The 27,933-nt window shown below is 42.4% G+C and overlaps 1 protein-coding gene across 6 annotated transcripts in view; it reads right to left on the bottom strand.

Moving 5' to 3' along the window:
• Nucleotides 1–27,933, bottom strand: part of LOC115084861 (probable endonuclease 4) — a 108,245-nt gene that overhangs the window by 58,719 nt on the left and 21,593 nt on the right. The window contains exons 1-4 of one of the 6 annotated variants that reach the window (XM_029590224.1): nt 24,734–25,127; nt 21,169–21,332; nt 3,077–3,226; nt 2,584–2,742 (exon numbers count right to left, since the gene is read on the bottom strand). In XM_029590224.1, the coding sequence (XP_029446084.1) occupies nt 2,584–2,742; nt 3,077–3,226; nt 21,169–21,313 (454 nt within the window). In that variant the 5' untranslated portion in view covers nt 21,314–21,332; nt 24,734–25,127. Of the gene's footprint in view, nt 1–2,583; nt 2,743–3,076; nt 3,227–21,168; nt 21,333–24,231; nt 24,685–24,733; nt 25,128–27,933 lie in introns of those variants that run through there. The other 5 variants (XM_029590220.1, XM_029590223.1, XM_029590221.1 and 2 more) reach the window with 5 other exon arrangements.

Below are 27,933 nucleotides of genomic sequence, written 5' to 3'. Positions count from 1 at the left end.
GTTTATTTTTTTCTAACATTACGACTTTGATTTGTACTTGGAAATATCTGTTACTTAGATATGATCTAAACCATTTGATAGTTATGTTACTTAATCCTATTTCTTCTAGTCTAACAGTATGTCGTGATTTACAGTATCCAAGGCGGCTGACAGGTCTAGCATCACTAGGATGTAATGTTTACCACTATCGAACCCCCGCATGATGTTATCTGTCAGCGCAAGCAGTAGTGTCTCTGTGCTATAGTGTTTTCGAAAGCCATGTTGGGAAGGATACAGGATATTATTGTTATCCAGGTGTTCTGCTAGTTGCTTCTGTATAGTTTTTTCTATTAATTTTGCAATTAAGGGTAGGTTTGATACTGGTCTGTAATTGCTCAGGTTAAGTGGCTTGCTGTTTTTCTTCTTTAAAATTGGTTTTACGATCGCTCCTTTTACGACAATTATCTAGCCCATTCCCTTGTATGGTCTTGTCAACCAGCAACAGTCCTTCTCCAGGGTCTTCTTTAGTGAACACAGAACTGAATTATTTGTTTAATATTTCCATCATTTCCTTGTTTGTCTCAGCACATTGCTCCTCATCACCTTTCAATTTCACTATATCACTTCAGGCTTTCCTTCTTTCTCTTATACATCTGAAAAATGTTTTGTTACCTCTCTATCTTTTGGGCAATCCTTTCTTCCGCTTGATCTTTAGCTTTTCTGATTTATTTCTTTGTCTCTCTCATTTTCATAGATATTGTACCTTGTGTTCCTCTTTTTGGGATCCTTTGTACTTCCTGAATGCTGATCCTGTTGCCTTTATTTTTGCGCCACTTCCTTTGAGAACCAAATTGGTTTCTTTTTCCTTTAACTTTTGTTTACTTTTCTAACATATAGATTTGTTCCCTTTGTAAATGCTCCTTGTAATTTAGCCCCACTGTTGTTCCATCTCGCCCATTTTCTCCCAGTCTTCTAGTTCTTCCTTCAGGTACATCCCCATTTTATCAAAGTCCATATATTTGAAATGCAAAACTCGGGTCTTCATGTGGCTTCTTTATATCTTTTTTGCAATATCAAACCATACTGTCTGATGATCACTTGTAATCAGGTGGACACCTATCTGGACATTATAGACATTATCTCCATTTGTGAGCACTACGTCCAGGATTACACCATCCCTTGTGGGAACCATTATCATTTGTTTGAACATAGCCCTTTGGAGGGCATGCACCATCTCTCTACTTCTCGCAGATTCTGCAGAAGGGATACTCTAGTCTACATCTGGCAGATTAAAATCCCCAATGAGCAACATTTCTCCCTTCTTTCCCATCTTTGCGATGTCTTCGATCAGATCTCTATCCAGTTCTTCTGTCTGAATTGGAGGCCTATAGACCACACTGAAGTAAATGAAAGCATCATAATCTTTTTTAGGCTAGCCCATAATGCTTCTTCCCTACTCCACGTCCCTTGCATTTCAATTGCTTGGATATTCCTTCTGACAAAGTGCTATTCCTCCTCCTTTTCGGTCTTCTCTGTCCTTCCTTAATAAGTTATAGCCAGGGATGGCTGTATCCCAGTTATGTGACTCTGTAAACTACGTTTCTGTAACAGCAACGATGTCCAGATCCGCTTCCACCATCAGAGCCTGCAGGTCTGGGATTTTATTGCCCAGATTACGAAACTGTAAGGTTAATAAAATTAAAAATTTATTTTTTTTTTGGAAACGTGCAAAAAAGAAAAAAGGAAAAAATACTTAGTTAAGAGAAGAAAAAATAAAATTAACAGAAAAGCTTTGATGAATGGTTTGAAGGAAGCGAGCAAAAACGCGTTCTTTCGCATGGATGGAAGAAAAAAAAAAGACTGGGGAGATGTGTGCGTCAGCAGCTCTGTGGAAACACCTGCGCATGATTTTGATTTTTCTGAGCTTGAAGAGCTTTTTCATCTTGGAGCCATCAGATGAAATCACCCACTTGTGTGGCCGATTACTGTCCTGCAGGTCCATGGAGAAGGCAGAATATCCACCCACATCTCTCTTTTTTTGTTGCCCCTCTTTTCAAACTCATTTTCCAATTACTTATTTTGGTTTCTGTTTTTTTTCACCCATTTCTCTTTCTACTTAAAAGTAAGTTTCAGCAGAGATGGATTCATATGCACAGAGATTCACGACAGCGATTACAAACACAGATACATCTTTATATAAAATACTAGTGGAAACCCACTGAAAATGCAGCCCTACCCTAGCACTCTTCCCTCCCCCTGGTCTGTCCACTGTCCCACTTTTCCTCAGCCTGACCCAAGCCTCTATTCTCTGTACCTCTTCTTATTTCTGAATCTGCAGGTGTCATGTTCCCTAGAGCCCATCCCTCCTGCTGCCTTCCTCTAGTCTGCAGCTGTGTTTGTAGGGCCCATGCACTCTTTGTAGAGTACACAGGTTACATTGCTGACAACATCCCCTGATGGCCACCAGCGCAAGCCCTCGACACACACACAAACAAACCATTACAACAGATGCAGAGACTTGCAGTTTAGTGCCCTGACCCTACCCTGCATTTCAAATTTAGGTTTCCCACAGTGTGCTTAAAGCGCTACCTAAGCCACATGTACCTTGTATGGAGAGATGGGCCCCCACATATTTCTCAGACCCTGCTCCAGACTGTCTCAAGATTGGTACAGGGGATACTGCTTTGCTCTCCTTCAGCTCCGCACTTGGCTCTTTTCCAGTCTCCTTCATGTTCTCAGCCATGTTGCATCTCACAGAAACCGCTGCACATACCAGAAACAAAACACACAGTTTTACTGGGGAGGGGAAGTCAATCAAAACATACACTACCCAGTACCACTTTCTACTGCGCTGTACTGAAGAGAGTGGAAAACCAACCCACCTTCATCTTCCTTGCAGAATAGTAACTGTATCAACTGCGCTAGGGATTGGAGTTTGAAAAGGGAGAACAAATACAGACTACATTCCTGAGGGACACTGATGATATGCCATACCACATGCTGGAGAGAGCAATACATCATTTCATTGCACTGTAGCAACAATAAGTCGTCACTCTACTACAAGCACACGAAGGAGAGAGGATCTCTCTCAGCGTACCAAAGTGCCTGCATAAGGTGGGCTCCCTTTTCTGTACAGGCACCGGCTTCTCCTGCCCCCACCATGCGCTTCCCCACTGGCTGATGCTTCTGCAGGGCATCATAGAAGATAGCAAGCTTTCTTCATTCCTGCCAAGCCTGCTTGAATCCCCTGGGGGAGAAGACAGGATCAAGGTGCAGAACATAAGAGAAAGTGGGCAATAAAAGGACACAGTGAAACATGCAAACGATAAGAAAAAAAAATAATAATTCAGCACTGCCTCTGGTAAGCGGACTGTGGTCACAGAAACAGAGAATATGATGGCAGATATGAATGATGCGGTCCATCAAGTCTGTCCAGTTGACTTCCTGTTACAATGCTATAAATCCCAGTTGATCTCGGGCCTTCTCCTTACTTCTTCTCAACTACAGATACTCTGTGTCTATCCCATGAATATGATTGCTGTTTTTGCCTCCATCAGTTCTCCTGAAAGGCCTTTTCATTACCTTGAGATTCTCAAATAGGATCACCCCAAAGTCTCTCATGTAGCTTTTGCATGTTGATCTAGTATTAAGGCATATATTTGATTTGAGGTGGCCTAGCTTCTGGGTTGGGGCAGGCTGTCTCCTGTACAAATATTTTTATCTTTTATTTAGAAGTGTAACTAGTACATTTTTTTTATCAGTCAAACGGACTAGAGCAGGGATCTATTTTGTCTCCTCTTCTTTTTAATCTGTACAAAGAGCCGCTTTGGTTGATCTTTCAATCTAGGGATATAAACTACCATTTGTTTGCAGACAATATCCAATTTTGGTTTCCTTTTGAGGATTTAGGTCCTGGAGAGTTAGAGACTATAAATATATGCTCAACTTAGGTTGCCTTGTTGTTTGTTAACCATAAACTCAAGCTAAATCTGGGGAAATCAAAAGGTTCTTTGGGGGGAGAAGAAAAAATCATTAGTAGACCTCCAGGTGGTTATAAAATAACATTACTTTGTCAATCTGCTCAATGGTAGGCAATTTAGGAATGATGTGAGACTCGAAAATGGATATGATACCCATCCCCCTCAAATCACAATGAAACTGAAGTCAGCTTTTGGAGTCTTGAGAATGGCTCGGCAATTTTCAATGCTGTCTAAAACAGATTTATTTCATATGGTCCAGGCCTTGTTACATAGATTGTACTACTGTACCTCAGCCCTTATGGGATTACTTAGAGGACTTTGAAAATGGTAAAGTTTATCTACTACTCATAGCAGGCTTAAAGGCAAGAGATATTATTATGCCAAAACTCAAGCAGCTGTTGAAGTGAGAGGAATATTTAAGCTTTTAGTTCTTACTTTTCAGGTACTATCACATGCAGGCCTTGAGCACTTTCGAAGGAAGTTGGTGTGGTCTGCCCCAAAGCAAAAAGTCTGAGATCACACAAGAGTTTTTTTATGATTCCTGGACCATCAGACATACGCCTAATTAAGACTGCAACATGGGTCTTTAACGTTGTGGCATCTAAAATGTGGCACTCTCTCCCAAAAAGATTATTAGACTTTTAGAAAAAATGTTAAAGACCTGCTTATTTGGGAAGTATTATCCTGAAGTGTGATATGTAGAAGAGGGTCAGGAGCCTATTCTGATGGGATGGGCTTCAACTGAACCAGAGTAGAACCAGGCTGCTGGTGCTAACATTTAAAAAGGAGGTAGAGCAGCTTTTAAACTAGAACACTATGGGAAAGCTGTCAGACTCTCAGAAGTGCATGGCTTGGAAGGAGGTATCTTCCAAAGATACTTGCAAGACAGGGAAATTAGAACATCCCAGTAGAGAGGTTGTGAATAAAGCTGAAGTAGCCCAGACAGACGTACACAAAGAGCACCAGATGTGAATGACTTTAAACTGCCTGTATCCTTTCCTAACAAGCAATTGCGAATATAAACAGAAGTAAAAATAAAAAGGAGAAATGAAATTACTACTTAATTGATCATTTCCTTTCCTTTCCCGAAGGGCAGGTCAGTCCCAACAAATGGGTTATGTACCTATGCCAGCAGAGGGGAACGGAGCAAAAGTTGACATCACAGCTATATAGTCCTGCACTGACATCAGCCCGCCAGTATTCTCTACAAAAGCCAAACTGTGGACAGAACTGATTATACCTGAACATTATTAGCAACAAGCAACCATTCATGTTTCTCAACCAACAGGAACACTGAGCTCAGCCAAAAGAAGGAACATATCTAGCAAACTAAGGGTTAGAGAAGGCATTTACCCATTATCAACAAAGAGCAAGAATTATAATCTGCATAGCTCACCCTACGAAAGGCTAACCACAAATACAAACTCCAGCAGCCAAAGGCGGGTCTGGGACTGATCTACCCTTCACTAAAGGAAATTATCACTGCTTTCTATTATTGTATAGCTGTTCTTTAATAATCTGGTTAATATTGGCACAGAAGTGCTGAGGGGGTCCTTTAATAGCTAAAGGACTAATAAAGTTCCAGAAAGTGTCCTGCTTGTCCCAGGTTCAATTGTTTGTTTCCCTCCCACCCTACCCCTCTACCCACCCACCCCTGGGATTAGATTACTAATATAGACTGTCTAAATTAGCATTAGCAACAAGATCAATTAGTAACTTAACAGCTAAGGACATACCAATCCCAAACTTAACCAATATGAGAACTATCCAATGCAACTGTTGTAGAGCCTTTATTCTGAGGGAAAGCATCTGGAGACTTGGAGCTTGCCCGATCTGTGCACAGCTCTCTTCTTTGAAAACGGAGCTGACTGAGGTTAAAGCTCAATTAGCTTCAATTAAAAGGATTACACCCATATTGCATTACTCAGAAAATAATTCCCCAACACCAAAGAATAACCAGGAGTCAAGAAAAAGAAATACAGTAGACTCAGGTAGGATAACACATGTGTCCCACAGTCACCCATTCTTGACAGATGGGAAGCCAACAAGTACACCCTCCCACTCAATCAGTTCATCAGGTAAATCATTAAAAAACAGGATCACAGTGGGCTCTGGTAGAATTAGACCTGTAACAAGGAGACACACACAGTATCATATGCAACAAGAACATAAAGCCCTCCCTATATTAACTGAAGAAATTCTAGAGAAAAACATTGAGATGGATAACTCTGTCATCAATGGCACAACTGCAAAAGGAACGAGTAAAGTGAATAACAAATCTCAACTAAAGTCTCATAAGGAGTACAGGAAAAGCAATAACTGTAAAGAGAGTACCTGGAAAGCTATGACTACAAATGCTCATAGTTTGGGAAATAAAATCCCAGATCTGCAGGCCCTAATGGCTGAGGCAGAATTGGACATTGTTGCTATCACAGAGACATGGTTCACAGAATCTCATGATTGGGACACGGCAATACCAGGCTATAACTTGTTAAGGAAGGACAGAGTGGATAGAAAAGGGGGAGGTGTGGCTCTTTATGTCAGAAATAATATCCAAGCATCTGAGCTGCAAGGTAGTTGGGGCAAGGAAGAAGCACTATGGGTCGACCTAAAAACAGATGATGGAGCATCCATTTATATTGGAGTGGTTTACAGGCCTCCAAACCAAAAGGAAGAGCTGGACAGAGATCTGGTTGAAGACATCCATAAGATAGGTAAGAAAGGGGAAGTGGTGATCATTGGTGACTTTAATATGCCAGATGTAGACTGGAAAATCCCATCTGCAGAATCTAAAAACAGTAGAGCAATACTGGATGCCATGCAAGTATCTTTGTTCAAACAAATGGTATTGAAACCCACGAGAGAAGGAACTATTCTCGACTTAGTGCTCAATAATGGAGAAATCGTCTCTGATGTCAAGGTGGGCGCCCACCTCAGCACCAGTGATCATCAAACGGTATGGTTTAATATCACTAAAAGAATAGGGAAAAGAACCACAAAGACCCGAGTTTTACAGTTCAAAAACACAGACTTTGAGGAAATGGGGAAGTACCTAGAGGAAGAACTAAATGGATGGGAAAATGAGAGAGATGTGGCTCAACAGTGGACCAATCTAAAAGGAGCAATCGCCAAGGCAACTGCTCTATATGTTAGAAATGTAAAGAAAAGCAAAAGAAAAATGAAACCTATCTGGTTCTCAAAGGAGGTGGCTGACAAAATTAAAGCTAAAAGAACTGCATACAAGAAATACAAAAGATCCCAAAGGGAGGAGCACAAAGAAGAATATCTGATTCAACTGAGGGAGACTAAGAAATTAATCAAGTTGGCAAAAAGTCAAGCAGAAGAGAGGATTGCCAAGGAGATAAAATATGGTGACAAAACATTTTTCAGATACATCAGCGAAAAGAGAAAAGTCCAAAGTGGTATAGTGAAATTGAAAGGTGGAAATGATCAATGTGTGGAGGGAGACGAAGAAATGGCAGAAATATTAAACGAATACTTCAGCTCTGTGTTCACTAAAGAAGACCCTGGAGAAGGACCATCTCTACACAACAAGAAACTGGAGGGAAGCGGAACAGAGGAAAATCCATTTACAGTAGATAATGTATGGGAAGAGCTAAAGAATCTGAAAGTGGACAAAGCCATGGGGCCTGATGGGATTCATCCAAGGATACTGAGGGAGCTCAGAGATGTGCTGGCGGGACCGCTGTGCGACCTGTTCAATAGATCCCTAGAAACAGGAGTGGTGCCGAGTGATTGGAGAAGAGCGGTGGTGGTCCCTCTTCACAAGAGTGGGAACAGAGAGGAGGCTGGTAACTACAGACCGGTTAGCCTCACTTCAGTGGTGGGAAAAGTAATGGAGTCACTGTTGAAAGAGAGAATAGTGAACTATCTACAGTCCGGAGAATTGATGGACCAGAGGCAGCATGGATTCACCAGAGGAAGATCCTGTCAGACAAATCTGATTGACTTTTTTGACTGGGTAACCAAGGAATTGGATAGAGGAAGAGCACTCGATATCATATACTTGGATTTCAGCAAAGCTTTTGATACGGTTCCGCACAGGAGACTGGTGAATAAAACGAGAAGCTTGGGAGTGAGTGCCGAGGTGGTGACCTGGATTGCAAATTGGTTGACGGACAGAAGACAACGTGTGATGGTAAATGGAACCTTCTCTGAAGAGAGAGCGGTTTTAAGTGGTGTACCGCAAGGATCGGTGTTGGGACCGGTCCTGTTCAATATCTTTGTGAGCGACATTGCGGACGGGATAGAAGGTAAGGTTTGTCTTTTTGCGGATGACACTAAGATCTGCAACAGAGTGGACACGCCGGAAGGAGTGGAGAGAATTAGACGGGATCTAAGGAAACTGGAAGAGTGGTCAAAGATATGGCAGCTGAGATTCAATGCCAAGAAGTGCAAAGTCATGCATATGGGGAGTGGAAATCCGAATGAACTGTATTCGATGGGGGGGGAAAGGCTGATGTGCACAGAGCAGGAGAGGGACCTTGGGGTGATGGTGTCTAATGATCTGAAGTCGGCGAAACAATGCGACAAGGCGATAGCTAAAGCCAGAAGAATGCTGGGCTGCATAGAGAGAGGAATATCGAGTAAGAAAAGGGAAGTGATTATTCCCTTGTACAGGTCCTTGGTGAGGCCTCACCTGGAGTACTGTGTTCAGTTCTGGAGACCGTACCTTCAAAAAGACAAAGACAAGATGGAGGTGGTACAGAGAAGGGCGACCAGGAAGGTGGAGGATCTTCATCGGATGACGTACGAGGAGAGATTGAAGAATCTAAATATGTACACCCTGGAGGAAAGGAGGAGCAGAGGTGATATGATACAGACTTTCAGATACTTGAAAGGTGTTAATGATCAAAAGACAACGACAAACCTTTTCCGAAGGAAAAAAATCAGCAGAACCAGGGGTCACGATTTGAAGCTCCAGGGAGGAAGATTCAGAACCAATGTCAGGAAGTATTTCTTCACGGAGAGGGTGGTGGATGCCTGGAATGCCCTTCCGGAGGATGTGGTGAAGACCAGAACTGTGAAGGACTTCAAAGGGGCGTGGGATAAACACTGTGGATCCATAAAGTCAAGAGGCTGCCAATGAAGAGTGGGTGACTCGCCAGAATGATGGCTACTGCCTGGAGTCAATACCCTTATTAAATAAACATACACAGGCTTACGGTGACTCCAACATCGCTCTAAGCTTCAACAGCAAAAAAAAAGGATTCACACTCACAAAGAGGGGAGTAGCTGGCTTGTTACGGCGGTTACTACCCCAAATCAAATAAGCCTGATACTTCACTTTCAATGCATATACAGCAAAGTTCTCTGATTCAACGGCAGGGGAGAAGAAAAACTGATACTTCACACATCCAGCAGAGCTCTCTGCTTCAACGGCAGGGGAGAAGAAAAGAGGGTTCGCACTCACAAAGCGGGGAGTAGCTGGCTTGTTACGGCGGTTACTACCCCAAACCAAATGTGCCTGATACTTCACTTTCGATGCACATCCAGCATGGCTCTCTGCTTCAACGGCATGGGAGAAGACTTATATGTCACGCATATCCAGCATAGCTCCCTGCTTCAACGGCAGGGGAGAAGAAAAACAACCAATAAGGGCTAATAACATAGTCTGGGTAAAACAAATAAGCATGGGTGCAGCTTGCTTATTGCGGCGGCTACTACCCCTAACGAATCAAGCTAGATATTTCACTTGGATGCAGCTCCATCACTGCTCTCTACATTAAAGGTGGGGGTGGAAGGGAAATAGAACCAAGAGCTAAGAGAAACAGATAAGTATGAGAGAAAATGTGTGTGAAGCTTGCTGGGCAGACTAGATGGGCCATTTGGTCTTCTTCTGCCGTCATTTCTATGTTTCTATGTTTCCATAAGTAGTAATTTCTCCTTCCTTAGCGTTCAGGTAGGTCAATCCCAATGAGTGGGATGTACCAAAGCTAATCTCGAAAAGGGCAGGAGGCTGCCAGCAGTCCAGTCAATACTGCCCGCACAAACGCAGCATTCTCCTTAGCCCTTACATCCAAGCAATAATGTAAAGATGACCGTGTCGCCACTTGGCAAATTTCAGCAGGTGACCAGAAACGAAGTTCCACCCAGGATACCACCTGAGCCCTCATGAATTGCAGTCTAATCTGTTATGGTTAAGGCAACATCAGCAGTCACATAAGCTGCTGTAATGACTTAACTCAGCAGGCAATCGTTGCCCGCGTTGCTGGTGCTCCATGCTTACCTCCGCCATGGAGCACAAACAGGTGATCAGACTTCCGCAGAAATGACGTTTGTTGTCCAAGGAGCGCAAAAGGTGGTACTCAGCTTCATCTCTGTCCCTGTCCAAGCAGAGAAATTGACCGATTCAAATGAAGGTCCGAAAACACGCTGGGCAAAAAGGAGGACCCAGTCCGAAGTTGAACTGCACCCGGAGTCATAATGAGAAAAGGCTCACAGCAGGAAAGAGCCTGCAGCTCAGAGACCTGATGTGCTGAACAGATTGCTACCAGAAATATGTCTTCTAGGTAAGCAGCTGCAAGGAAAGAGTACACAGTGGTCGAAAGGTCAGACCTGCCAAAAACTCGAGGACCAAGTTGAGATCCCACAGAGGCACCAGAAGCTGCAACAGGGCGAAGATGCTTAACTGGCTGCAGAAGAAAGGACATATCCAGATGGGAAGACAAAAGCTCTCCATTGACTCTTCCTCTATAACAAGCCAGGGTTGCAGTTTGAACCTTCAAGGTATTAAGGGCCAAACCCTTTAGCAAGTCGTCTTGTAAAAAATTCCAAAATCAGCAGAATATCCACCTTGAGCGGTTGAATACCTCGCTCCGAACACCAGGTCTCAAAGACCCTCCAAACTCTAACATAGGCTAGAGAAGTAGAAAATTTCCAAGCCCGAAGAAGAGTGGAAATTATTGCAGATGAAAAACCTCACTTCATCAACTGAGCCCTTTCAATGGCCAAACCATAAGTCAGAATAGACCCGGATCCTCGTGCAGAATAGGCCCCTGACATAATAGATCCATCCAAGCCAGGACTGCCCACCAGAAGTCTTTGGAAATTGGCATATCATGGCCTTCGAGCCCAATCTGGAGTCATTGCAAGGACAGTGTTGGCATAATTTGTAATCTTCTGGGCCAGCCTGCCTATCAGAGGCCAGGGCGGAAACGCATAAAGAAGGTCGCCGCTTGGGCACTCCTGAACAAGAGCGTCAATGCCCATCGCTTTTGAGTCCCGCCTGCACCTGAAGAAGCGTGGAACCTTTGCATTGTTAACGGTCGCCAACAGCGGTTCACCAGGAACAGAAAGGCCTCGTCTGACAGCTCCCATTCTCCTGGGTCCAAGTTTCTCCTGCTGAGGAAATCAGCTCTGATATTGTCCTTTCCGGCAATGTGAGAAGCAGATGTGCTTAGGAGATACTGCTCCGCCCACACCATAAACGCATCTATCTCCTGACACCTATTGACTCTTGGTTCCACTAGCAAAACAAAAACCTACCCTGACCACCCCACACTGTTTGATCTAAGGTCAGAAAACCCCAATGCTATATGAAACGAACAGATTCAATAAATGCAATATATAAATTTAAATACAAACTTTAATATATCTAATGTATTCATGTCAATCATATCACATTTCAAAAATTATTTTATTAAAATTGTTATACCGTTGCCCACATGCTGGTATTAGCAACACATAGGAAAATTATTATGTTCAGTTATGGGAAGTATAATTTATTGAATTAATAAATGAATAAATAAATAAGTGGATGTGTGGTGTGAATGTTAGGGATTTTGTATGTTTTTATGTATTGGGACAGAGTGAGAAATTATTGAATCTAGTAAATGCTTGGTCTCAATTGAATTTTGCTACAACAGTTTTAACAAAATTTTTGAAATGTGATGCATGATGTGATATTATGTATACATTAGATATATTAAAAGTTTGTATTTAAATTTATAGATTGCATTTATAGAAACTGTTCGTTTTGTATAGTATGGTGGTTTTATGATTCCTTGTTCTACCCTGATTGATGTAAGCTACCATTGTCGTATTGTCGGACATTATCCAGAATGCCTGAGCCTCTAGCTGCTTGGTGAACTGCAGGCATGCCAACTGAACCACTTGTGCCTCCAAGTCTGTTGATGTTCCACTGCCGCTGTGCTGCATTCCAGCACCCTTGCACTACCAACTCCTCATAGTGAGTCCCCAAATCCCGGAGGCTCGCATCTGTCATGAGTACCAACCAATCCGGCAGCATCAGCGAAATTCCCTTCCTGAGATGGTCTGTGTGTAACCACCAGTCCAACCAGGATCTCACCTCTAATGGAAGGATCAGCTTCACTGCATAGTTCTGTGACTGTGGACTCCATCGGGAGGGTAAGACATGCTGAAGAGGGTGCGTATGTGCTTTCACCCAGGGAACCACTACTAATGCGGCAACCTTCAACCCCAGGACCTAAAGATAAGATCACACAGTCGGACAAACAGAGTTCCTCAGGGATCGAACTCACAGCATCAATAAGTGAATACAAGACTCTGGCAGAAACACTCTGCCCTGCCTTGTATCGAATCAAACCCAGAGATGGCTGCAGATTGCTCTTGGCCAAAATCACTACCCAGCCTAATTCCTGAAGCAAGAAAACCACCCTGCGAGAAGCATGAAGACTCTCTTACAATGTCTTAGCTCGAGTCAACCAGTTGTCCAGATAGGGGTGAACTAGAATGCCCTCCTTGCGAAGGGCCACTGCTATCACCACCATGACCTTGGAAAAGGTTCTGGGCGCCATGGCTAGTCCAAAAGACAAGACTGAAACTGGTAATTATGATCCAGGATAGCAAATTGGAGGAAATGCTGATGTTCCTGCCAGAAGGGAATATGCAGATATGCCTCCATCAGATCCAGAGATGCGAGGTGCTCCCCTGCTTGGACGGCCATTATGACAGAACGCACGTTTCCATCATGAAATGCGTGACTAGTAGATACGGTTGATGCCCTTGAGATCCAGTAAAGGCAAAAACGACTCTTCCTTCTTGGGCACAACAAAATAAATGGAATATCGGCCCGTATCTCACTGTGATTTGGGAACAGGAATCACTGCTTTCAGATTCAACAGCTGTTGTAACGTCACTTCCACTTCTACCCTCTTCTGAGGGGAGTTGCACAGCGAGACCCTGAAGGCATCTGGAGGAATGCGAAAAAATTCTAGAGCATACCCATTCCGAATCACTTCAAGAACTCATTGATTTGAAGTAATCTGGATCCACCTGTGATAAAACCAGGATAAGCATCACCAGGTGAGCCCGCAAGCCTTCATTGGGAAGACCGAAGAACTCCACCTCCAGAGCCCGCATCCTTGCAAGGATCTTGGGGGTGAAAGGACTGAGGCCTGTGGAAGGGACAGGATCTCTTGGAAGAAATTCCCCTATAAGAACAAAACCACCGGTAGTCTCAGGAGCGGCCAGATAAGACCTGGCAACGGGTTTCTTGTCCTCTAGCAAATGAGGGACCTGGATCTCTCCCCATTTACTTGCCATTTTCCATTTCACTGCCAAATAAAAGCAAGCCTTCAAAGGGCAGCTTAGAAAGACTGGACTTTGAAATAGTATCTGCGGACCAGATGCACAGCCACAGCTGCCACCTGGCCGCAATAACTGAACCAGCTCCTCTGGTGGCTGTGCATACCAAGACACAGCCCACATCAGCCAAGAAGGCAGCCCCCAGTTCTATCATTCGTCCAAGATTGGACCCAGCAATACCAGATTCTTGACAAAGACGCAAGGTAGCCTGAGCTACCAATGTGCAATAAGAAGTAATTTGCAAGATCATTGTCACTGCCTCAAAGGCTTGCTTCAGGATAACTTCAGTCCTCCTATCTAGAGCATCCTTTAGTGCCACACCTTCCTCTACAGGGATGGTGCTATGTTTTGGGTCAGAACACACTAAAGCATCCATCCTAGGGAAACACAATTGGTCTCTGGCCTGCAGATCCAAGGAGTATAAATCCGCCAAGACATATCCCCCTTTAAAAGACGCCTCTGGCGCACTCCATTCCATATAAATGAATTCCTGGATAACATCCAAGAGGGGAAAGAAACAAGAAGCCTTGCGCAGGGTGACCAAAATAGGATCCTTCTTCTGCGTCCCCAAAGAGTCAAGCCCAGGCACTCCGAGGGTCTTCATGGTCTGAGATATCAAACCTGGCAACTCATCTCTCTGAAAGAAACGGAGAAGAGTTCTATATGGCTCCAAATTCAGGGAAATGTCCCCTTCCTCACCAGGAGAGGCACCCCCATGATCATCGGTATCATCCTGATCCACCTGCATTCGTGCTCTGTCAGATCGCACTGCACCACAGCGCTTGACCGTGGAGACAGGCAGAGGAGCACTCAGAGCACACAGAGCTACCTTAGTACGCACTGCTGCTTCCAAAGACCAGCCCTGTAGAAATGTCTGCAATCCCTGGAAGAATTCTACCCAGGAAAAAGAGGTTGGGTCCATTCAAGGCCCCACAGGCCTGAACCAAACGTCCTGCAAACTAGTGACCCCTGAGGACTTTACCCATGGATCAAATCAAGGGAGGGGCCACTCTTGCCATCTCTCCCTCGGACCCACTCCCCTCAACCCGAGGAGATGGACCATCATCGGCAAAATCAGAAGCAGACAAATCTCCCCAAGCTTCCAGGCAGCGCTAATACAGGCTTAAAGAAAGCTCTGGCTGAATGGTTCTGATATGGCATGCACACAGATAGATAAGTGCTTAGGTTTCTTCAATGCGGGCCCCTGCCGTAAGCATGCAGACCGATAAAGGCTCGTGCCTAGCTTAACTACATGTATAAGCATGCCCAAAATGGCACACAAAAAACATGCGTCCAAGCCCATTGTGCCTAGGCCACTCGTTCAACTGGACTCTCAGTACCGACGCCTAAACTGGATGCACAAGATATGCGCCCAGAAGAAAGAACTCCGAAACTGGACACATAGATGAGAATGGATGCCCACACAGACACGCAAACAAGCGCTGAAGGCCAGCAGCAAAAAGCATGTGAAACCACCCTGCAGCCTACCATATGCCAAAATAGGAGCAGCCTGGGAGCAGGGTCTAGCTAAATGGCTGCTCAACCCTCCAAGCCTGCAATCTCTACACACCTAACAGAACTCCCCAGAGACGTGAGCAGGACAGCCAAACACAGAGGAAACACAGACGCTTCTCCTGCTGACTTCCTTTCACTTTCTTTTATTTATTTATTTTTAAGTAAAAAAAAACCTTTTACCTGAGCTCAGCTGAGAGCAGGAATAGGTCCCGGCTATGGGGCTACGGGGAGAGGGCTAAAGCCTTCACCGCCGAGCCTCTCTCAGCCTGCAACCACTAATTGGAATTTAGGTCCACACCAGTCAAGGCTGCTGGACTGAAGGCACTCTACTGAGGGAGGGACTGCACAGTATCACCTCAGGAGGCAAGTGATGCTACATAGACAGATCGTCTTTCTGATATCTCCTTTTCAACTACTTTTTTTTTTTTTTTTTTTATTATTATTCTCAGGCAATCCCCCAAAGGGAAATTCATGTCCACCATCTGCTGGAGACAGAGTGGCGGGCTGATGTCTGGGCGGGACTATATAGCCTTGACGTCAGCTTTTGCTCTGTCTCCATCTGCTGGCAGAGGTACATAAGGCACTCATTGGGACTGATCTACCCGAACGCTAAGGAAACATACTTTATCAAATTTCTGTGTATTGAAGGGCACATATAGCCAACATACATATAACCGACACAATTTACACAAAGTATCATAAGAGATTTTTGTATGGTATGTCTCTTGAGCTACACATACTTTAAAATGCTTGTAGCAAATGACAGAAGCCCGAACAATAAGAATGTATGGCATTATACGAGGATATAGATATTATAGGTACTGCAGAAACATGGTAGAAGGAGTATACTCAATGGGACACTGATACCTAGGTATAAATTATATTGACACGATAGAGGCGATAGAATTGGTGGAGGTGCGGTACTATATGTAAAAGATGGCAAAACAATCAAGTCTTGTTTTTGCTGTTTGATGTTTTAGATGCTATGTGTCATTTTATTTGCTTTTAGGATTGTTTTGTTTTCCTCTTATTTAGATGTTTATATGCGATTTTGTTTATTTGTACTTTTTATAAATGTTTATTGTTCGCCACCTAGCACTTAGGCAGCAGGTAGCCTAAATTCCATAGTAAATAAATAAATACAATAAATAAGCATGATAAAAATCACACAGGAAACAACATGCAATGTGGAATCTTTATGGATAGAAATTCCATGTGCAACAGGTAAGAGTATAGCTATGGGTGTATACTGCCGGCCACCAGGCCGAAATGAAGAAACAAGTTGCGAAATGCTAGCTGAAATTAAAAAAAGTAAATATATGTGGCAACACTATAATAATGGGAGATTTTAACTACTCCAGTATTGAATTGGTCAATATCTTATCGGGACATGCAAGAAAGCCATGCTAGAGACCAAAAATATCTGCTTGATGGAACAACTAGTTCTAGAACAGAAGAAAGGAGCAACTACTTTAGATCTAGTCCTCAGTGGTATATATGACCCGGTATGAGGGGTTATAGTGGTGGGGCTGCTAAGCAATAGCGATCATAATACAATCTAGATTGTAAGCCCTCTGGGAGTAGGGAAATACCTACAGTACCTGAATGTAATCCACTTTGAAGCGCTGAAAAAAAAAGTGTGAAAAGTGGAATATAAAACTAAATTAAATAAATAAATAAAATTTGACAATCACTTTAGGTAGGACAATGGAACCTACTCTGAAAAGACAACAGTGTTAAGGGGAGTCCCTCGATCAGTTTTGGGACCAATTCTGTTCAATGTTTTTGTGAGTGACATTGCAGAGGGAAACATTTGTCTTTTTGTGGATGATACTAAGATCTGCAACAGAGTGAAGGTGTAGAGAGAATGAAAAATGATTTAAGGAAGCTTGAAAGAGTGGCCATAGTTTGGCAGCTAAGTTTCAATGCCAAGAAGTGCAGAATCATGCACTCTAATTGAAATGCGATAAGGGTGAAATACTTATGTGCACGGACTGTGAAAAGGACCTTGGGATGATGGTGTCTGGAGATCTGAAGGCAACAAAGCAATGTGACAGGGCAGTGGCTAAAGCTGGAGGGATACTGGGCTGCACAGAGACAGAAATAACCATCAGGAAAACAAAGAGGTGATGATGCCCTTGTACGGACCTTGGGTGAGGCCTCACCTGGACTACTGTCTTCAGTTCTGGAGATCGTATCTCCAAAAGAATGGAGACAGGATGGAGGCAGTCCAGAGAAGGGCAACCAAAATGGTTTGGGTTTGTATTGGAAGACATGAGGAGAGGCAGAAGGATCTAAATATGTATACCATTAGAAAGAAAACTGTAGAACTAGGGGTCACAATAAGAAACTCCAAGAGAGGTGACTGAGAATCAACATCAGAAAATATTTCTTCACAGAGAGGGTGGCAGATGCCTGGAATATATCCCAGAAAAGGTGGTGAAGACGAGAATGATAATGGAATTCAAAAGGGCATGGGATAAGTACTGTAGATGCCTAGAGGCTAGAGCATGGAAATAAAGAAATAGGGTAGCCTATATTAACTGTAGGTGCACATTTTGGATGGAGGTAAATTGCACAGAGAGGCAGTTACTACATTTAACATAAGGACTGGGATGACTGGCCCACACATTCACGGCTAGGTTGTGACATAGAGCAATTATTTATGAGACAATTTTGTATTTGCAGCCCAATTAGCCTTGATGATTTTGATGCAACTACAACATCTCTCTCCACTTTGATAGCGAAGAAATTGGATTCTTCCGATAGCCTACTTTTACAGACCAGGATACTGATATACAAACATTTGAGAAAAAGCATCAAGAATCACAGGACTGATTCTATGGCCAAGTCCAAAAGTAAAGCATGTTCATGCAGCATTGTTTGAATTATCAAGAAGGCTAGTCACCTTGTAAAAATGTTGTTAGTAGTAATTTTGTTATGGGTTTGAGAGTTGCTTGGTTTTGATTATAAATACTACTGCCCTTAACATAATTCTTGGGGAAACCTGCGCAGAGTGGCAGTTACTAGCCTAACCGAATGGGGGTAACCTGCACAGAGCGGTAGTTGCCACATCATGTAGCTTGCTGGGCAAACTGGATGGATCATTTGTTCTTCTGTCGACTGTTACTATATTAAATAAAACTACTACAGTAGCATATAACTTTAAAAAGGGAGACAATGATAGAATAAAGAAATTAGAAAAAACTAAAAAGGAGCAGTTACAAGGATTAAAACTTTGCATGAGACATATACATTGTTTAAAAATACCATTTGGAAGCCCAGATAAATGTATTCCATGCATTAGAAAAGTTTAAAGAAAAATCAAATGACTGCCAGCATGGTATAACGGTGAGGTAAAGAAGGCAGTTAAAGCTAAAAGGCATCATTCCAAAAATGGAAAGCAGATCCAAATGATGAAAATAAGCAACAGATAAGCACTGGCAACTTAGATGTAAAACAGCAGTTAGAAAGGCCACAGAACACTTTGGGGAAAAAGCTTGCAAGTGAGGCAAAAACTGATAATAAAAACTTTTTCAAGTATATTTGAAGCAAAAAGTCTGTGAGGGAGTCAATTGGGCTGCTAGATGACCGAGGGGCACTCAAGGAGTACAAGGAAATAGCTGAGAAACCGACTTAATTCTTTGCCTCAGTCTTTACGGAGGAGGATGTTGGGAACATACCCACACCTAAAACATTCTTTAATGTGAAGATTCTGAGCAACTAAAACAAATATCTGTGACAATGGAGGCCATAGTAGATCAAATTAAACTAAAGAGTACAACTCACCTGTACCAGATGGCCTTTACCCCAGAGTTCTAAAAGAATTAAAACATGAAATTGCCAACCTGTTACTAGTAATTTCTAACCTATCATTTAAAACAGCCACGATTCCTGAAGACTGGAACATGGCTAATGTAATGCCGATTTTTAAAAAGGGCTCCAGAGATGGTCTGGAAAACTACAGACCAGTGAGCTGGACATCAGTGATAGACAAAATGGTTGAAGCCATTCTTGAAAACAAAATCACTGATCATATAAATAGATATGGCTTAACGGGGAACAGCAAACATGGTTTTGGCAAGGGGAAGTTTGTCTTACCAATCTCTAGAATTTTTTGAAGGTGTAAACAAACATGCAGATAAAGGTGAGCCTATTGATTTGGATTTTCAGAAGGCATTTGACAAAGTCCCCCATAAGAGACCCCTCAGGAAATTGTAAAGTCATGGGATAGGAGGTAGTGTTCTATTGTGGACTGGCAACTGATTAAAAAGTCAGAAACAAAGGATAGGACTACACGGTCAGTTTTCCAAATGGAGAAAGGTCATTACTGGACTTCTACAGGGATCGGTACTGTTTAATATATTGATAAATGATCTGGAAAAGGGAATGATGAGTGAAGTGATCAAAACTACAGATACAAAATTATTCAAATTTGTTAAAATGGCAGATTGCGAGGACCTTGTGAAATTAGGAAACTGGGCAACAGAATGGCAGATAAAATTTAAATGTGAAAAAGTACAAAGTGATACACGGGAGAAAATAATCCCAACTACAGGTACAGGATACTAAGTCCTGTTTTGAGAGTCACTACTCAGGAACAGGACCTTGGAGTCCTTGTGGACAATATGTTGAAATCATCAGCTCAATGCGCAGCTGTGGTCAAAAAAGCAAATAGAATGTTAGGAATAATCCAAAAAGGAATGAAGAATAAAACAGAAAATATCATATTGCTTCTGTATTGAGCCATGGTACGACCACACCTTGATCATCCCATCTCAAGAAAGACATAGCAGAACTAGAAAAGGTGCAGAGAAGGGCGATAATAGTAATAAAGGGGATGGAACAGCTCCCTTATGATGAGAGGCTACGCAGGCTAGGACTCTTCAGCTTGGAACAAAGAAGGCTGAAAGAGGACATGATAGAAGTTTATAAAATCATGAATGGGGTGGAATAGACAAATAAAGAACAATTATTTACCCTTTCAAATAATATGAAAACAAGGGGACAGGCCATGAAACTACCAGCAAAAACAAATGCCTTCTTTGCCTTACGTGTAGTCATTGGCTATGGTACAATATATTTGAAATGGCACTTTTTTTAGTTTTTTTCTTTTGCAAATAGAAATTTATTAGTCCTTTAGGCAGACTCTAGTGTTAAAGTTTTAAGTAGAACTTATCTCCAGAAGTCCAGCGAGAGGGTTTCAAGCATGGCGTCAAACAGTTCGTAGCCACTATAGCAAAAGACCTTGCACAATACTAACTAGCGCAATGTTAAGAGATGTTTAAAGGTCTTATTTCCATCGGCCCTCCTGATGCAGTTATCGAAACACGGCTAGTGTCAGGGCATCTCGCTGGCCTTCTGGAGATAAGTTCTACTTAAAAGATGTATTGGTCCTTGGGGCCCAATATTCAAAGATATCTGGTTATCTAACTTATCCGGATGGCTATGCAGCTGAATATAACTGGGTAAGTTCTAGTTAGCCAGATAAGTTATATCCGGATAACTTTAGACCTGCTATTCAGCAGGTCTAATTTATTCGGTTAACTTAACCAGATAAATTACCCCACCTTGATTCGTCCATTGCCCGCCCCTAAGATATCCAGCTACCTACTTGGCCAGATAAATATTTATCCACTTAAGTGGTGGCTGCTGAACATAGCCGGATATTCAACGACTGCCACTTAGCTGGATAAGTAGTGCTAAATATCGTCCTCCCTGTGTCTTCAGTTTAACTAGGAAATGAAAATGACCTTTGAGATCCTGGACTCTTTCTCTCTGCCACGTCTTCATTTTATGCCATCACTCCCACTTGTTGCTGACACCAACTGAATGAAGGTTTAGAAACCCAGGCTCAGAAGAAAGGGTGTTGCCAAACATTATTCTACAGTGCTGGGTCATTGATAACCCTGAGAATGTTCCTTATTGACCTACAAGCACTCAATCTTCCTCAAAAGTATTCAACCAAGAACTTGGGCCTGACACAGCTTAGCTTCTGAGACTCCACAGGATCCTAGTCCAAGGTGAGTCACGTCGCCAAGGGTTATTCTCCAGTCACACTAAACTCCAAGATGTTTCCGAATCCCAATTGTAACATACTAACCTCTGGGTGACTGGCATGGATGCTTCCTTGGCCTACTTTTGCTTTTCATGTTTGGTCCCTTTTTCTGAAAGGCAGGCTGTTGGTTTTTTGGCCCTCTCTTCCTCTTTCCTTTCAGATCACCTGTTCTATCTCCAGCTTTCTTCATTCTTCACAAGCACCCTGATCTGCAAACAAAAACCGGAGAGGTCTAGTCAGTGGTAGTCTTAAATGGAGGAAGCTTTTAAAGCCAGAGTGTGGACATCTTTATCATGGCATTATGTTACTAATCTCAAAATGGCAATTGAAAATTCCAGGGGGAAAGAGTTCAGTGATGTCAGTAATACATTGCTGCACACTTAAAGCTAAGGATGTGCAAATGTCTTTAGGGAAGGTTTGCAAACTAAGGGGCAGATTTTCAAAGGGATACACGCGTACCCCCCGAAAACCTGCCCCAAGTTCCCCCTGCGCGTGCCGAGCCTATGTTGAATAGGCTAGGCTCGGCGGCGCGCGCAAGCCCCGGGACGCAGGCGTCGCAGCGGCACATCATCCCGGGCGGGGCCGCCGTTCCAGCCTGGGGGCGTTTCAGGGGCGTGGCCGAGGCCTCCGAAACTGCTCCCGGGCCGGGGAATCGCGCAGCCGGGGCAGGCGTAACTTGTCAAACAAAGGTAGGGGAGGTTAGATAGGGCTAGGGGGTGGAAGGAAAGTTCCCTTCGATTTCGGTGCACATGAAGCCGCTCCGATTTTGCACAGCCTTGCGCGCGACGACCCTGGATTTTAAAGGCTACGCGCGTAGCCATTAAAATCCGGCGTACTCTTGTTTGCGCCTGGTGCGCTAACAAAAGTACGCATGGGCGTACTTTTTTAAAATTTACCCCTAATTTATCAAATCATTTGGATTCAAATTAATTTGGGACCCTTTTTGGAGCAACTGGAGCAGCTGTTAGCAAGATATATAATGGATCCACAGAAACCTATACAAAATCCCCCACTGATCTCTATGGATCCACAGCCTCTTTCAGGGGATTTCACCAAGATCTGTGGCATAAATTCTGATGGATTTAGACTTTTTTGCCAGCTTAAACTAAATTGAAATCAAAGGCTGAATCAAATTGTTTCACATTGATTTAATAAGTGCTCCTGACTAGTTCTACTGTTTTACATTTTATTTGTTTATATAAATTGCACTTAAAACATTTACTTTTTCCTAAAAGGCTGGGGGGAATCCTGCAGCTATCCCAAACATCTCAACTTACCCCTAATTGCCAAGCTAATCGAAAAGACAGTTCAAAAACAACTTTCAAACCACCTTGAAAACAACAACATACTATACCCAGCACAACATGGGTTCCGCAAACACCATAGTACAGAAACATTGCTATTAGCTCTAACAGACAATATCTTAAGAGGATTCGACACAGGAACACACTACATTCTGGTTCTATCAGATCTCTCTGCTGCATTCGACACTGTAAATCACAGTATATTAATCAATAGACTGAAAGAAATAGGACTCGCTGATAAAACAATAAAATGGTTTGAGTCATACCTTAACAACAGTTGCTTCCAGGTACAAATCAAAAATACACTCTCAGACAAAGTATCACTGCTTACCGGCGTCCCACAGGGATCAGCCCTATCTGCAACACTATTTAACATATACCTCCTCCCAGTATGTCACTTACTAGCAGGACTTGGAATCGTACATTACATTTATGCTGACGATATACAACTACTGCTACCCATTGTTAACACCATTGAAGAAACAATGAAACTAGCCAACATGTATCTTGAAATAATCAAACAGCTCCTAAATCAGATGTAACTGGTAACAAACATTGATAAAACTGAATTCCTACATCTTGAACGGAAAAACATACACCACGTACAACCATCATTCACAATCAAAAATATTCAAGCCGTTGATATCTCAACAAAAATAAGGAATTTAGGAGTAATATTCGATCCGGAGCTAAACATGAAACAACACATCTCACAGAAAATAAAAGAAGGATACGCAAAAATAATGATAATGAGAAGACTAAAACCACTACTAACACTAAACAACTTTCGCACAGTTCTACAGGCAATGATATTCGCAAGCACAGATTATTGTAACTCCCTATTAGGACTACCTCAATCTACGATTCTGCTCCTGCAAATATTGCAAAATTCCGCTGCTAGAATATTGACTGGCAAAAAAAAAAAGTGACCACATAACAGGAACACTTGCCGAACTTTATTGGCTGCCAATTGAACAAAGAATACAATATAAGGCACTATGTATAATCCACAAACTAATCCACGGTGAAAAAGCAGACTGGCTTAACACGGCACTACGCGTACATGTCCCTCAAAGAAACCTGAGATCTGCAAATAAGGCTCTACTAACTATCTCCTCAGTTAAATCAGCTCATCTCATGCAAGTAAGGGAAAGAGCACTGTCACTGGCTGGCCCCGTGCTATGGAACATCATGCCACTTGAAATAAGGCTGCAGAGAAATCTGAAAATATTCAAAACTAATCTGAAAACCTGGCTTTTTAAACAAGCTTTTTATAAAGATAACGAGAAGGAGAAAAATAGTTGATGTATAAGAACGCACCCAGCTAGAAGTTATTACTTATAACCTACAAAGCAAATTAATGTTAAAATCAAACCAGCTAATATGTTCCTAACAAAACAGGCTTAACTTACACAATTAGTTTATTACGTTAAATTGTTACCGTACCACGATGGCACATGATTAATTTGTTGGATATACCACCCATTTTTTATTATCGTGCCCTTCTGTAAACCGTTGTGATGGTTATCTAACTTAACGACGGTATAGAAAAGTTTTTAAATAAATAAAAATAAAAATAAACTACCATTTGGAATAGCTATGAAAGATATAGATTTTCCCCAGTACACAATGGTCAAAGCAACAAGTCAAAACCTTAAAAATAAATGCCAACCATGCTTAAATATGAGCTATCACGAAGTTACAAAATGAAAAAATATAAAGAGCAACATTCTGTTTAGCCTCAGGTCTAGTTCCGATACATTTTTTATGGCAAAAGTCTCAACTTTGTCCCTTTCCAACCCACCTCCTCCCCGGGTTTGAAGACTGGAACGGTCTGTTTCCCCAATGAACTAGTTACACAAGTTTCCTTGACATTGGTTCAGTTTAAAAGTTGTAAGGGTGGGCACTCATAAAGGCTAAAATCACAACAACACAAAGACATCAGGACGATCTAATAACCCTCTCTTATATAGAACTGAGGTTAAAAATGGCGTGAGAACTCAAATATATTTCTAATATTTTATTTAGTATTTTCTTTATCCAACACCTGAAACGGGAAATTTAGATTAGTAGTAAAATACAATCATTAGGACCCTTGTTTTAATCAGAGCTTCCCAAACCTATCCTGGTAATAGCAAAGCCCGTCGGGTTTTCAGAATATCGACATCACTGTGTATGAGATAACTTTGTATACTACTGGCACTCCAATTCTCAAGTTACACAAAATGTATCACGTGCAAGTTCATTTCTGGCTATCCTAAACACCAGACTGTGGGGTAATCACGACAAGTTTGGAATACCCTTACTTTTCATCTCTAAGACGTGAAAAGTTTCAGACAGCAACTCCACCCCCTCAATACAGGTATCGGGAGTTGGTGTGGGGCGCTGCTCCGATCAGAACTCTCTGCAGGCACCACGCCGACACATGCAAAGCAAGGACAGCACCGAGAACCGGAAAGAGTACCTAGTTAAATACCCTTGTAGTAGGGGAATTATCAGAAAAGTAAGAGGACTGTATAACACAAAACAACCACGAGCCGCCTCCTCTTTTTAGCTTTGCAAACAAAAGCCTATGAGGGAGACGTTATAGTTATTGTAAACGCCATTTAAGACCGAGCACCCCGGAACGGTCGGTAGCAGGCGAAGAGGTAAACCCGGAATGCGTAGGGCAAGCGCCATGACGTCACACACTGTTGCACCTCCCCGCGCAAACCTCCGGAGCCAGCTGCGGCGCTGCACTAGGAGGGGGCGGGGTGGGGCGTGGCAATCGTACGAGCACGCCCCTTTCTATATAATTCCGCAGGTGTAGCCTAGAAGTTCCGTCACAAATGAAACGGGGTTCGTGCATCCAATCTTAAATGTCTGTTGAAAAAATGCCGCAGTTCATAAATATGAAGGGTCTAACTGTTTTTGTTCTCTAGTAAGCACAAACCACGCCTGAGAGCGGACAAAAATGCACTGCTTTTACCTATCAATTATACCCAGTTCCACGTTGAGCTCCTGCTTACAGTTTTGACATTGTACTTCTAACGAAGCAATGACATTTTTCGAAAGAAAATAGGAATGACGCAAAGTATAGCCCAAGAGCAACTTTTCTCAAGGCCGCTGACAGGGGCATACTTTATTCCTGAGGAGGATGCTGCAGACTTGTTTAAAATATTGGTCTTTGATAAAAATTAATTTATAAAACAAAAATGTTTTACTCATAGATGTATAATTTTTATTTTTTTTATCAGTTTTCCCAGCAAAAGGCCTAGCCCTTAACTCCTAGACTTTCTCCTTCCTCCAGGCTCGACCTTCCCCAGCTATTGCCTTTTTCTTGAGCCCTTCCCTACTCCTGCCCCTTGGCTCAACGACCCAGCATTGTCCCCACCTCTCTCTTCCCCCAACAATATTCTCAACTTTTTCAATGTGCCACCTCTCCCAGGTTTATTATAAATGTCAACGTTTTCAATATGGCAGTAAAGCAGGGAATTTATTGGCCAATATGATAACATGTAAATTAGAGGTTAAATTTATTGTGGCTGCCCGGGACCGAAAGCATAAACTTGTTAATTCACAGGATGGGGCTTGTGGGATCTTGATTTTTTCCAGCACCTCTGTGCTCTCAGCAGCCAGAGGATGTAGAGGCCAGGTCTTGTTTCTTTCAGAGGTTTGCCCTCTGGCAACTCAAGAACATAAGAAGTTGCCATACTGGATCAGACCAAGGGTCCACTAGGCCCAGCATCCTGTTTTCAACAGAGGCCAAACCAGGCCATAAGAACCTGGCAATTACCCAAAGATCAAGAAGCTCCCATGCTACTGCTGCAATTAATAGCAGTGACTATTCCCTAAGTAAACTTGATTAATAGCAATTAATGGACTTCTCCTCCAAGAACTTATCCAAACCTTTTTTGAACCCAGCTACACTAACTGCACTAATCACATCCTTTGGCAACAAATTCCAGAGCTTTATTGTGTGTTGAGTGAAAAATAACTTTCTCAGATTAGTCTTAAATGTGCTACTTGTTAATTTCATGGAATGCCCCTAGCCTTCTATTATTCGAAAGTGTAAATAACCGATTCACATCTACTCGTTCAAGATGTTATAGATGAAAGAAAACGAACACTTTTCCCTTGCATGAACAGATTACTGTGAACTTACAAATTTATCGGCAAAAGCAGGTCTTTATTGCATATCATGATATGGGTGCATACACCGTCACCAGACAGGTCTATTGGCAAGGCAGCACACGAGTTTCAGGAACTGGAAGGCCTTCTTATAACCCCCTTCTTCCTGGCTTAAGCATTGCGGTTTCCTGCTATTCATTGATAGGCTTATGAATTACAAGCGTTTTAATTGGAGGGGAGAGGTGTTAAAAAAGTTTCTGGTACTTTCTGGAAGCAGGTAGGGGAGGGGATGCTTTTAGCATTGCTATTATTTGTGAGGGGTTGCACATTTACTTCAACACTGTTAGATGGCAGTAGTTAATCATCTAAAAGTTACTTCCCCTTTTCAAGCCTTGCATTAGCTCGTTTCTTAACAAGGTGGGAGGGGGGAATACTGAGGGATATTTGCAACAACATATTTCTTAACCGCAGAAACTAACCATCTTGCCCACACAGTGTGGAAAGCCGGGTTAGGTCTAGGTTAGGTCTACTTATCTTACTGGCCGTTGGCCATTTATTTTACTTAAGAAGGGACTTTTTATATTCTATTTTCCATATAAGATTTGAAGACAGTTTGTGCTTTCCTATCCAACTTGTGGGATTTCACCATCTGTCACAATTTTAAGTTCCTGTTTTACTGAACTCAGGCACTCAAATTGATCTGTTTAAATTCTAATAGCTTCTAAATACAATTCTTACTATTTTATTCCTATATTGCAATCAAACATGAAATATAAAGCTAGCTTAGCTGTCAGTATCTCGCCCACCCTACCTATTGTGTTTATAATAGCAGCATAGGTAGGGCAGGCCCTTGTTAATAGCCTTTTCAAGCATTTTATTACTGTGATAGCAACACTAATTTCTATTTATCACAAAGAACTCTCATGGTCATAAAGACCTCTATCATATCCCCCCTCAGCCATCTCTTCTCAAAGCTGAACAGCCCAAAACTCTTCAGCCTTTCCTCATAGGGGAGCTGTTCCATCCCCTTTATCATTTTGGTTGCCCTTCTCTGTACCTTCTCTATCGCAACTATATCTTTTTTGAGATGCAGCGACCAGAATTGTACACAGTATTCAAGATGCGATCTCACCCTGGCGCGATACAGAGGCATTATGACCTTTTCCGTTTTATTAACCATTCCCGTTCTAATAATTCCTAACATACTGTTTGCTTTTTTAACTGCTGCAGCACACTGAGCTGATGATTTTAAAGTATTATCCACTATGATGCCTAGATCTTTTTCCTGGGTGGTAGTTCCTAATATGTACCCTAACATGTAATTACAGCAAGGGTTATTTTTCCCTATATGCAACACCTTGCACTTGTCCACATTAAATTTCATCTGCCATTTGGA

The sequence above is a fragment of the Rhinatrema bivittatum genome, chromosome 2, assembly GCF_901001135.1.
Source record: "Rhinatrema bivittatum chromosome 2, aRhiBiv1.1, whole genome shotgun sequence".
Lineage (NCBI taxonomy): Eukaryota > Metazoa > Chordata > Amphibia > Gymnophiona > Rhinatrematidae > Rhinatrema > Rhinatrema bivittatum.
This window is presented reverse-complemented; position numbering and strand designations above follow the sequence as displayed.